This window comes from Caenorhabditis briggsae (assembly GCF_000004555.2).
Source record: "Caenorhabditis briggsae complete genome, chrI, whole genome shotgun sequence".
Classification (NCBI taxonomy): domain Eukaryota; kingdom Metazoa; phylum Nematoda; class Chromadorea; order Rhabditida; family Rhabditidae; genus Caenorhabditis; species Caenorhabditis briggsae.
This window is the reverse complement of record NC_013489.2, coordinates 10,679,707-10,692,271: the sequence shown is the minus strand read 5'-3', so window position 1 is coordinate 10,692,271 and position 12,565 is coordinate 10,679,707. Positions and strand designations below refer to the sequence as shown.

General features: G+C 36.0%; 5 protein-coding genes across 5 annotated transcripts in view; 3 read left to right on the top strand and 2 right to left on the bottom strand.

The window, feature by feature from the left end:
* Window positions 1-333, bottom strand: part of CBG25382 — a gene marked incomplete at both ends in the record, with an annotated part of 1,143 nt that extends 810 nt beyond the window's left edge. The window contains 2 exons of the mRNA XM_045241204.1: window positions 44-163; window positions 210-333. Coding sequence (XP_045099337.1) covers window positions 44-163; window positions 210-333 — 244 coding nt within the window. The remainder of the gene's footprint in view (window positions 1-43; window positions 164-209) is intronic.
* A 1-nt stretch (window position 334) lies between these two features.
* Window positions 335-976, top strand: CBG12861 (the record flags this gene model as incomplete). The annotated part of the gene is made up of 1 exon (XM_002640270.1): window positions 335-976. One exon carries the CDS (start codon window positions 335-337, stop codon window positions 974-976), a length of 642 nt encoding a protein of 213 aa, XP_002640316.1.
* Window positions 977-4,696: 3,720 nt separating this feature from the next.
* CBG25381 lies at window positions 4,697-7,573 on the top strand (the record flags this gene model as incomplete). Its single annotated transcript, XM_045241203.1, has 4 exons — window positions 4,697-4,828; window positions 5,131-5,213; window positions 5,261-5,429; window positions 7,547-7,573. 4 exons carry the CDS (start codon window positions 4,697-4,699, stop codon window positions 7,571-7,573), a joined length of 411 nt encoding a protein of 136 aa, XP_045099336.1.
* Window positions 7,574-7,641: 68 nt separating this feature from the next.
* On the bottom strand, window positions 7,642-7,976 carry CBG25380 (the record flags this gene model as incomplete). The annotated part of the gene is made up of 2 exons (XM_045241202.1): window positions 7,642-7,760; window positions 7,826-7,976. 2 exons carry the CDS (start codon window positions 7,974-7,976, stop codon window positions 7,642-7,644), a joined length of 270 nt encoding a protein of 89 aa, XP_045099335.1.
* A 1,095-nt stretch (window positions 7,977-9,071) lies between these two features.
* CBG25379 lies at window positions 9,072-12,432 on the top strand (the record flags this gene model as incomplete). Its single annotated transcript, XM_045241201.1, has 7 exons — window positions 9,072-9,128; window positions 10,994-11,231; window positions 11,280-11,416; window positions 11,462-11,528; window positions 11,575-11,810; window positions 11,853-12,293; window positions 12,337-12,432. The coding sequence occupies 7 exons, from the start codon at window positions 9,072-9,074 to the stop codon at window positions 12,430-12,432; spliced, it is 1,272 nt and encodes a 423-aa protein (XP_045099334.1).
* Window positions 12,433-12,565: the final 133 nt, after the last annotated feature.

Here is a 12,565-nt window from a genome sequence, read left to right as displayed (position 1 = left end):
ATAAAAAGGTTGTCTTATTTGTTGTAAAATTTAGGTCACTCACTATCACTTGGCTCTCGATATGGCAACGAGTCGGTGATGACAGTTTGTCGATCAGATTGCGATTCGGAGCATGGTAGAGTGTCCTCGCCGCCAACCACAATTTCCGTAGGTGGTGTAGCAACTGAATAATGGTGTTATAACCCAAAGAAAGTATTAAAGAAACTTACCGTGATAAATAGCGGGAGCCGAGATATCAGCCGCGAGCGGGCTCTTATTCTTGTACTTTATTCGCCGCCTTTCTCTCCGATTTTGTGCCCCCTGCCTATTGTCTCTCTTATTCTCTGTAACCATTATGTTCGATTTCCGTTCTCTTATGGCTGAAATCCATGGAATCACTCTTGATGACGACAACACTGGAATCAAGAAGCGTGTCAGAGCGAATGCTCAATATCTTCGAAACGAAACGGATCTCTTCCTGGAACACAGTATTGAAATTCAAGGAGAACATCCAGAACGTCCTCGTCTTCCAATGTGGTTCACAATTGCTTTCAATGAACTCAAATCGGAATTAAATTCAATCAATCATCAGGATTCTCTACTCAACATGTTTCCACGTATGACCCAAATGGGATTGCTCACTCAATTCGGAGAGAACGATGGTTTCCCAAAACAAGGAGAAAATGGATTATTGGAGGAGGATCAAAATACATTGGAATACCAAATTCATCAATTCTTGAAGGATGTGACTGTCTATGTTTGGAATGCTCATATCTTCACAAAACAAGTCAAGGATCTTCCAAAAGTCTACTTCATCACTCTCGATTATTTCAAAAGAAAAGCCGAATCGGAAGAAATGAAACATCTCGTCCAAATGGTTCCAATTCTTCTTCAAACCTACATTCAACACTTTGTCGGAATTCAAAACATCGGAATCGACTGCGATCAAAGATGCACTTTCATGCACAACCAATGGATCGAGTCTTTCAATAATTGATTGAACGTCTTTATTATTTTCTTTTTCTGTTGTTCCTAATAATCATTACATAAATCTAATAACCTGAAAAATTTGTTCTGTTCTTAACATATTCATAGACTTCAAAACAAAACGATCTTCTGGCGTCAGATTAACTTAAAAGTTCTAGGATACCAGATCTCCGTTCTTATAGGAAACATTACTTACATCTGAACTATAAGATAATCGTAAATTATATAGGCCAATGTACAGTATATTGCCAGGTCCCTTCACATGATCACAATTTCAGTCTTAAAGTGCAGTTGGTACATCTTGTTTGCTTTCTGGGAAACATATATCTATAAGAGTTCTGTTGTCCTTTTCTAGTGTAACTAATTATTGATGTAAATTGAACACAAAAATCAGAAGAAGTAATAAAAACTGACAGGTTAATAATCACTAAATAGTATTCTAATGGATTCCTTCACATATTGATAATTAAAGAAAATATTATTTTCGCCGTTGCCATCACTGCTTTCTGGGAATGTATGAAATAGATTTTTTAGCGATTTCTCATAAATACAATGGCTCGTAAAGCATTTACATTCAGGTTGTCTGTTAAAGTGAAGAATGCGAATCGATTATCAAATCCGACAGATGGATTTACTTGTTCAAAGTAAATTCCAGGAAAGAAAACAATTATCGATTTATTGCAAACACCCTTGCAGAGTTTGTATCGATAGCAACATTCCAATGCCGGATACCGTTGATGAGAAGGAGCACTAATGAATACATGGAGTGAAAAGTCGAAAAGTGGATTTCCCTGTAAGAAAAATTTAAAACAGTAAAATTTGTAAGGGAATTATTTCGAGCAAATACATGCGACACCATTGTAATAACGGACAACTTCTTCTTCGTAGCTTGAACAACCTTATATGAGTCAGAACTATGTTAATGCCAATAAAATTAATGTTTTCAGACGCAATAATGTGTGATGCATTTCAGCTGAGACTATGTTCTCTGGTTTCGATTACTTTGTAAGAAAACTTGAAACAGTAAAACTTTTATCGATTTTTACGTATTACCAACGCCCGATGATAGTAAATCTATATTTAAGAAAATTTTGAAACAGTAAACATTTTATTTTTGCATTTTAATACAGGATATACAGGATACTATAATATAGGAACGAACGACCATCTGCGAAACTAACTGACATTGGAATGATGATTTGATGAAGTTCTTGCTTAACACTGGGTACTCCGCTTCTATCCGCTCCAAACCCGATGATTTTTACGCCTATTCATTTCAATTAGTTTTCAGAGGATACGATTGTATCTTGTGCAGATATACCCAGCAAGTATCGCGAAAAAGTAGTTTGTCTTCAGCGCATCAACGGTCGTCGATATTTGTTCTGAACAATTCCTGTATAAACTTTACTGTTTCAAATTTTTCTTACAGGGTGTTTCAAATAAGAGCTCCAATTGCATATATCGGTTACTTTTGATATGCCTAGACATCCATTTTGAACACTCCAATGACCCAGAAAACCTGAAATTAATTTCCGGAAGCTAATCGAAACTAAAAATAGTGTTTGTTCGCGTCAAGATACTATTTAAAAACAAACTTCACACGTTGTTTGGCGCGGAGAAGAGCAAGGGCTGTAGTTTTGTTTATATGGGAAGCAAATCTGAGAGAGGGTCCGTAATGAGACCCAAGTCACGAACGGTAGGGGAAGCGTTTATGATACTACCGGATATTGTAAAAGGGTGGGCTGAATTATGAGATCCTAATCGGAGAAGATCTGTTTTTTTTTCTTCCCTCTGATCGGCCTCGTGAGGGGCATTTTCGGAGCCCCTTGTTTACCACTATATTTTCAACTTATGAATAAAATAAATTACAAATTACAAAAGAAACATTTTGAGAAACAAGGGCTTCGAATTTCGTACAATAAGATATAGTACCAGACAGCCAAATTTGTGAAGTTTGTTTTTAAATAGTATCTTGACGCGAACAAACACTATTTTTAGTTTCGATTAGCTTCCGGAAATTAATTTCAGGTTTTCTGGGTCATTGGAGTATTTCAAAATGGATGTCTAGGCATATCAAAAGTAACCGATATAATTGGAGCTCTTATTTGAAACACCCTGTAAGAAATATTTGAAACAGTAAAGTTTGTAAAGGAATTGTTCAGAACAAATATCGACGACCGTTGATGCGCTGAAGACAAATTTATCTGTCTGGTACTATATCTTATTGTACGAAATTCGAAGCCCTTGTTTCTCAAAATGTTTCTTTTGTAATTTGTAATTTATTTTATTCATAAGTTGAAAATATAGTGGTAAACAAGGGGCTCCGAAAATGCCTCTCACGAGGCCGATCAGAGGGAAGAAAAAAAACAGATCTTCTCCGATTAGGATCTCATAATTCAGCCCACCCTTTTACAATATCCGGTAGTATCATAAACGCTTCCCCTACCGTTCGTGACATGGGTCTCATTACGGACCCTCTCTCAGATTTGCTTCCCATACGTACCCACTGTCCCCAAGAGCACCAGAGTCACAAGTAAGCAAATACTCTTTCGGGTCTTTTATGACTCTGCAATGATCTGTTCGATTGAGTTTTTAACTTATTTAAGGTCCACTGTCGTTGTTCTTGGAAACGTCGTGAAACTGGAAGATGTGAACCGAAGTCGAGTCACTGAAAATAGCAAAAGTGCTCCAAATGCTCCAAAGCCGGATTTTCGCTATTTTGTATTTTCTTTACTTGTTATGTCTAGGTCTTAGATTTTGAATGATTTTCCTAGAATTCATTTGACATTTCTCCTGGTTTTCTTTACGCTTTCGAGCCCCGACGGCTATGGCTGACTGATAATTCAGTGAGTCAAAGGTTTAAGCTGTGTTCGAAAGTGTACTATTCACTCCAAATACTCGTTCGTTCTCATCTCATCAACGGTACCCAATTTTTATCATATTTTACAGGGAAGAGGTTTATAAGTTGAATGTATTATTATTATTATTATTTGGTGACGTGAACTACCCTGGTTCACTAACCCTTTCTATTTCCTCCACATATTACACGTGGATTTCTTGTCTCTTGAGAACTCCTAAGTTCTCACCTTCTTCTTATCAGGCCCAACGAAACGCTGCCGTTTTCTTCGGAATTTAGAAAAGTGAACTATCTTGGAACCTGTAGAATAAATGCATAGACATCGATGACTTAATGAAGGAATTGCTGAAAGCGGGGTGCTCAACATATACAGTGGCATTGCAACAATAAATCTAAATGTGAGAAAACCTTGAAACAGTAAAATTTATAAAGAAAACAGTCAACGAGTATAGAATTTTCGTTGCCGAACCATTCCAGTTTAAAACATTTAAGAAAATTTATTAAAAAAATTGTGAAGGTTTTCAAATGCCAGACTATTCCAGTTTTAAACCTCTTCCCTGTAAAAAATGATAAAAATTGGATACCGTTGATGAGATGAGAACGAACGAGTATTTGGAGTGAATAGTACACTTTCGAACGCAGCTAAACCCTTGACTCACTGAATTATCAGTCAGCCATAGCCGTCGGGGCTCAAAAGCGTAAAGGGGTAATTCAGCTAGTTTCATTGTATTGGGGTAAAAAGTTGGGTAAAAATGAAACTATAAAATCCCCGAGATTTTCTTTGTTTTTGATGTTAATGCCTCAAAATTACAGAAACTTGAATTGTCTGAATGTTTTTTTTGCAGATTCCCGATTCATCTGATAACAGCGACGATGCAAGCGATGGATCCTTCGATTCAGAAGAGTGGGCAGATTTTTTTGATGACGTGCCAGGCGAACCAAAAGAACATGAAGAAACCGACGAAAGAAGCATGGATTGCGAGGAAATGGATTCTGAAAAGAAAAGTGGGTCCGGAAGTGATTATGATGATGATGATGCTATGAATGGCGATGAGGATAATGAAGTTGATGAGGCAAGACAGGTAGTAATTTTAAAAATAATCTTGCGGTATAAAAAATTAAGTTACATTCAGTGTGCCTTATTGGAGAAAATTTCGTTTTTGAAAAAAAAATTTCGTAGATTTTTTGAATAAATTTAAAGAAAAACTTCGAAAAATTCCTAGAAAAAATTCCTCCAAAAACGTTTTAGATGATTTTTTGGATCTCTGCAAACCTTCGATATAAAACATTCCAATTGAAAATTCCAGACATTCGCGTTTGTCAATGTTGAAACAAGGTTCCGGAATCGCACAGCTGAAAATGTTTTGGCTGAACTTCTGGCTCAATGCAAGTATGTAGAGCTTTTTTAAATTTTGGGATTAAAATGTTTTCTTGCAGGATCTCCGGGCCTGCAATTATTGTATCTGTTGATCGACTTCCGATTAAAGGAGGTGCTAACAATAAGCACATGATAACATTTAAATTAGATGACATTGAAGATGTTACAAAAGCCGAACAGATCATTAATAAAAGGGCTTGGATGAAGAAATTTTCGGTGCCAAGTCTGGTAATAAAACTATTCAATTTTTTCCACCTCTGAATCAATATAATTGCAGACAAGCAATCAATCATTTCTATGGAACGAAATCACGGTTGATGTGATATTGAGAGCATCGCGACAATGTAATGCGATAAGCGAATAATAAGATTCAACGAAATGTTCATTGCAGGCGTCAGCTAAGTAACAGCTTCCAAGCTGTGAGTTCAACGGATGAAATGCACGAGGAAAATTATCTTCAGGAACTTATCAACACCTCAAGAGAATTGAACATGAATTTGATTGCTCGCTTGAGGCCGGTAAATTTGTCAAAATGACTGTGAAAAAATCTATTGTATTTTCATTTTGTATTTCCAGCAATTGCGAAAAGACTTGAAGCAATCCCATGAGGTTAATATTATCTGAAAATCCTCCTTTCTAGCCCTGAAACCTATTATTTATTTCCATCATTTTTTATTTGAACATCATAATCTCTTTCCTTTATTTTTTACCCCAATACAATGAAACTAGCTGAATTACCTTCTCAACAATTTCAATATCTAGAGCTCTGTTCTCCTGGAGCTCATTGTTTTCGCATCTCTTTTCAGCTCGTGATCCCTTTTCAAGATCATCACTGCGAGAGAGTCCGGTGGAATTAGTATTGACCTTAAAAATCTTGATTCAAAATGTTTTTCGAATGAAAACTAACAAGACATTCTTTTTCCTTGCTGACCGGCTGTATGTAGAATTGTGAAGTGATTTCGGCAATATCCTTAACTGTCTTTTGCCCTTTCTCCTTCTTGACCGAACACATGAAACCCTAAAAATATTTTTAAAAATCAGTTGTTTTTGAGTGGTGGCGGGGGCAATACAAAAATTTTTTCTCGATTTTTGGCCGCCCGAAAAATTTCAAAAAACAAACTCACTTTTACTGTACCGATTCCATAAGATACTCCAGCATATTTCATTTCGATTTCAAGTTGCTCCGAATATTCTGCCGATTTTTGTCCGTGGCTGTAAAAAACATTTGTTTATTTTTCAGGTCACAAAATCTTACATGATGTCAAATACTTCTTTGTAATAATCATGGACTTTCGAATCTAGACATGTAGAATAAGCCGATCTAGTACTGATTTTCAGAAGATTATCTAAATCTGTCATGTTGATAATGAGAGATTCCTTGTTGCTGTCCTTGAGTGGCGTCAAGTTGAAAAAAACTTTGAATCCGAACGGCGGAAAATGAACAATTTGGCTTTTGGCAAAGTTCTTTTGATAGTCTCCGACTCCGTAGGCGTTAAAATTCTCGTAGATCTTTGTAGTTGAATCGGTTCCAGATGTCTTTTTTTTTTTGAATTTTAATTACAGTAGAAGAATTGGACGGAAAGAAAAAAATTATATGGGAATATTTCCTTTTTCGTTTTCGCTGTTGATCCACGTGTGTAATTTTTTCACCTGATTTTTTTTTGCAGAAACGTTCGATTTTTTATTGATTTTTGATTGATTTTTTCATTTGTGTTCAGAGAATTCAAAGACATACTTTAAAAAAAACATTTTATATTTGGACGCAATTTCAAAAAATTACTGTATACGTACACTTTGAGCTCAAATATCTCAGTTCCTATAAGAGATATCAAAAATCTGTAAACTGATAAAATATTGATGATATTTTGATAAATAAATTATCAGTTGAACATTTTTTGATATCTCTTATATGAACAGAGATAATCGAGCTCGAAAATAACGCTTTGAGCCGGCTTCTATCAGAGCATTTACGGTACTATGGTCGCTTCTTATTTTGAACCGCTTGAAGAACAAAAGTTGTAATTTTGGTTTTCATTACTTTTGACAATATACATAACAGTTTTCTCAAAAGCACATCGACTACTTCTGCTCTATTCAGTTAACTATTTTTTGTGATTTCAAATGAAATGCCACCCCAAGTCGTCAACTTTGAGCTCAATTATCTCGGTTGCTGGGAAAGATATTGCAAAGTAGTCAACTAAAAAAATATTTGGGACATTATAATAAAATGTTTATTAGTTGACCACCTTCTGATATCTTTCCCGGAAACCGAGATAAATTGGCTCAAAGTTAAAAGTTAAGTCTCGGTCTACTAGAGAGTTTACGGTGTCCAAGATTTCTTCAAGACAGGATTCCAAGTGGCTCCTTCGTAATTTATGTTATCCCAATAATCCTCAAAAAAGTCATTGATTATACTCCTTTTTGATTTGTTTTCTCTAGCTCACCCAATTTCACTTTCATTTTCTTCAATGGCTCCGCAATTTCTGGTTGCCCTAGTTCTTATTGCTCTCTTGTTGTCTATACTTCTATTTTCAGCTGATTCTCTATTTTGTATTCTTTCTGCTATAACTTATCCTTTCGATTTCCTCTCCTCATCTCATTATCTCTAATCTTGCCTCTCTCACTCTCTCGTCCCTTCGTCCTCTCTTTCTCTTTTTTTTCATTCGGTCCCATGTCCAGGGTCTTTTTCTCTTTTCCATCTCCTTCTTTTTTTTTGCACGATTCTCTAAATCTCTCTGTTTTTTGGCCATCTCCCTTCCTCTTATTCTGCGCCATGGCTCTCTCTCTCTCTCTCTCTTTATTCCTAATTTCGAAAAAGAGAGAAGGTTATTATCCTATTTTCTATTCAATTCTTGATTTTATGTATCTTTTACCTCGTTTGCTCTAAAATTTGAACTGAAATTCCACTTCAAACATACTGAAAAACCGATTTTTAGGTAACTCGAATTTCTTCGTTTTTTTATTCTCCGTCACACGGCTTGGAGGAAAGAAGGAGAAGGAGGAATTCTACAAAAAAAAAGACGATGGGACGGGTGAGTACAGATGGAGGAACATTTATTCTAGTGGCGGTGAAAAAGAACAGATGGCCTCCTAAAAAAGGAAAATAAGAAGAAGACATTTGCATTTTTAGATTGAGATTGATTTGACTTGGGATAAGGGAGGCTCAAAAATTTAGGGATCTTTTTTTAGATTTCGGGAATTTTTTTAAATAGGGTCACGATAAAGTATGACTCCTTTTTCGAATATACTACAGGGTGACACCCAATCACCCCGACTGATAAAAACGGGTGTATCTTTAGACATAAGTATGTAGAAAGCAAGAAAATTGATACAAATAAAGTCTATTTTTGATTCAGGTCTACTGAAATTTTCAAAGCTGTTCCTTAAGTCTAGTTAATGTTATAATAGTTCAAAGATAAACGGTTTAATATTTCTTGCAATTTTCATGGGATGAAACAACTTTGAAAAGCGATAACTCAGCTCAAAGTTAATAAAAAAAATTTGAAACTTGACCAATTTACTGATGAATTGATTGAATTTTCGCACTCCAAAATTGAGCTTAGTACAACGCCTCACTCAAACTTTATGCTAGTACAAACTTTAGCCCGGAAAATTATGCACCATGTTGTAATCGTTTGGGATCAAAAAATCATAGTTTTCCGTTTCTTCTGGTTTCAGAAAAGGCATATTTGAATCTCTGAGCCGATGTTTGGACACTAGAATCTTAAACATGACTCGACTATTATGATATGTTTTGAACACAGGTCTTTCAGTTTTTTCGTTTTTTTTTCATAACGCCTTCTACTGGGTGTCTGATTATTACTCCCATTTGAGCATCCGACTTTTTTCCTATTACTCCAATTAAAATTTATGACGTTTGGAGCTTTTTCGTCGAGTGCTTCAAAAGAAAAAGATGAAGTCTCCATAGTGATTGGCACTCTGTCTAGACACATGAATCACATTCTTGGAGTCTACTAATGGACAAAAGAGGGTCCAAAAGTCAGGAATTGGTTCTTATCGCAGGAAATGACAGTTAAAAAGGGCACTTGTACACGGTTTATCGCCTGGTCGGTCGTCGATAGAGATAAAAAAGAAAGAAGAGAAGGAGACAAGTAGGTAGCGAAAAAAGAGGAAATAGAAGAGAAATAGAGATGAAAAAACACACACACTTCGATTAGTTTCGTTTTTACCTACATGGTTGTCTATTGGAAATCGTGTCAAACTCATACTTGTAACGGGCCGGGCTTTTTCCGGAATTTCGGAGCCCGTCATTTCACTAGTTTCGAAATTTTCAAAAAACACATAAGGGGGAACCCTTATGTGATTTTTTTCGACCAAAAAAATTTTTTTCGAGTTTTTCGATCTTTTTTGATCAGACAGACAAACAATCCGAAATACAAAAAAAATGGAAAAAATTATATTGAGAGCTCAAAATTTGGCTCAACAATACAGAAATTTTTACACCGGGCCTTCCGGGCCGGGCCCGGGCCTTGAAAATTTCTTCAGGCCCGGCCCGGAATTTTACAAGTATGGTCAAACTATTCTTTTTGTTTTGTTGAACGTTTTATTGGAAAATATTCTGCTTCATAAAAATGTCAAATTATTTTAAAAAATTCTGTATTTAATTTATAGTTTTAATTCAGGGATGGGTGACAAGAAATTTTTTGGAGTCTTTTTGGAGTTAGGGTATGCATTCTGAACGGTGTCATAAATATGTCAAATTAATTTTAAAAAATTTTGTATTCAATAGTTGCCAGTCTGGTAAAAAAATCGGTTCTGTGGAAGAAAACACTGGTGGCCGGCGCCGAAGGTCCCACGACGGAAACTATCACAACCTAAAAATTTTGTGATTTTCCGGAGAAAAACCTATTTTCATTTATTTTCATGCAAAGGTTTTAGACCTTTAGGTTTTTCAGCTGTTTTCGAATATTCTTGTCCGACTTTTCCGGTTTTTTGTCTGAAATTTGATGGAACGGTGTTTGGATTACTCTAGATTACTGTAGAAAACAAATTTCCTTTTGTAGGCTTTTCTACAAACACATTCACGTCAAAATGCAGACTGTTAGCAAAAATAAACTACAAACTACAAGGTTTTCTACAGTAATCTACATTAATCTTCCGTCAATAACATCATCCCGTTAAATTTCAGACAAAAAGTTCGGAAAAATGAAAAAAGAATCTTCAAAAATAACTCAAAAATAACGAAAAGTATAAAAAATTTGAAAAAAAATCGAAGAAAATACACAATTTTTCAAATTTTCTGGATTGATTGTCTCTATTTTTGTGCGTTTTCAGTTTATATATCTATATATTTAAGTTACGGTATTTTTTGTCTTTGAACCTTCGGCCACGGCCACCGGCGTTTCTATTTCAAGCGGCCCCTAACTTTTAACTTTGAGCTCAATTATCTCAGTTCTTTTTTAAGATATCAAAAAGTGTTCAACTGATAAAATCTTAATCATAACCTCAGTAACATTTTACCCAAATTTCAGTTCTTCATCAGAGCCTTTACGGTGGACCTTCTTCCCTGTAGTTCTTGATTATAACTCTCAAATATTGCAACACTCATTAATTTTATTCTAAAAATTCTGAAAGTTCTAGAAGACGTCAGTTTTTGTTGAAAAAATAAACACGGAAGACACTCGTAAATACCAAAAAGGTTCTCTGTTTCAACTCCTAATTATCATCAAGCCTTTTTTAATTTATCACTGCTGCTAATTTGGTTTCAAGTTCTCAAGAGAAAGATCATTCTAAAAATCAATACTTCTCATAAAAATCTGGAAACGTTTCAGAGAAACAAAAAAAAGAACTCCCACCGACCAACGAAACCAGCGCATGTAACATCTCAATCCACGAGTACTTCGGATATTCCACCACCTGCATACACTGAATATCCCATTCAACCGGAACCAAGACCTTCGACTTCAAGAGCTCCTCCTCCAGAATACCAACGGGATCCTGTGGTATCCGGTGAACCACCATACACTTCTAGACAATATGCGATTCCAAAAAACACGAAACCAGAATTCAGTGAGTTTGAAAAAATACAGAGATTCAGAATGAGCTATTATTGTTCAGTTGGAATTCTGAATCAACGACTTGAACAAAGTCGAAAACTATTTGGAGGAGACGATGGACCAATTGATGTCCCAACAGATATCGAAGAGATTCTGAACAAGCTTTGCTATCCAGCACCAGGAGAGAATAGTGCAGATGTGAGTTTTTCTTATCTAAAATAGTAATATTCTGGAAATTTTCAGTATCTCTTGTTCAAAACCGAGTTGCACGCACTCTGGCGCCAGAACAAGGACAAGCAGAATAAGAAATGTAGGTGTCATTTTAAAAATTGTAAACAAACATTGAAATTTCGCAGGGCTCTCTGCAGCTATAAAGAATATGAGATACCTGGATGACGCTGGAAATGATTTGGAACGAGAGCAGAGGACCCTGTATGAAGCATTCAAGAAGAGCCGTGAGAAGGAATTCCTTTTGGCACTGAACCAAGATCTTCAGGGGATTTATAAGGATGTGCAAGCAAGAAATGTGATGGCGGAAATGGGAGATGTCATGATATTCTTTCACTTTTTGAGGAATAAGGAAGAGATTGAGGTAAGGATTTTTTTTAAATATGTGCAAAAAACCCATTTACAGGAAGCCTGTTCTACAAAGCATGGACTTCTCGAGTACTTTTTCGAGCATCCGGACCATTACCTGATGCGAGAGAAGTTCAAAACTGTTCTCCTTTTCACTGATCATATTGGATTGACGGTCAGATCTCATAGTCCGATGGCCAAAGAGCTCGACCGCTACATTAAAAGGCAGTTGCCGAGTGCAATAAACGTTCAGGAAGAGAAACGGATCTACATAGCTGGAACTGGATGTGTTCGAGATCTTGGTGACTACTACATCAACATTGTCGCAAGATCCCATCGAATTATTCTTTTGAATCTTGTCAACTCGATGTCAAAATTCCTGGGAACTGCATTGGATGAATACTTCGAATTCGATACAAACGCAAAGGAATGGCAAGATGTGAAACGGATTTATGAGGCAGAGATTGCTCAGGAAGGATATGTTCCAGTGACAAATAGAGTGGGTTACTGTAGATATGTTATGAAAAAAGCTTTCATTTCAGTCACGTACTCATGTGAACATTCTGGAAACTCGTTTGAAAACGATGACCGTCGCACTCGAGACGTTGAAATACAACCGAGATCGACGTCCTCATTAGGCAGATAAAAAAGTGAGTTGGGTGGAAGAGAATTGGAGCTCATGTATCTCATTTACTGTGAAAGATACCAAACAATGTTTAACTGACAACATATATTTGATATCATGATTAATATTTTGTCAATGGACCATTT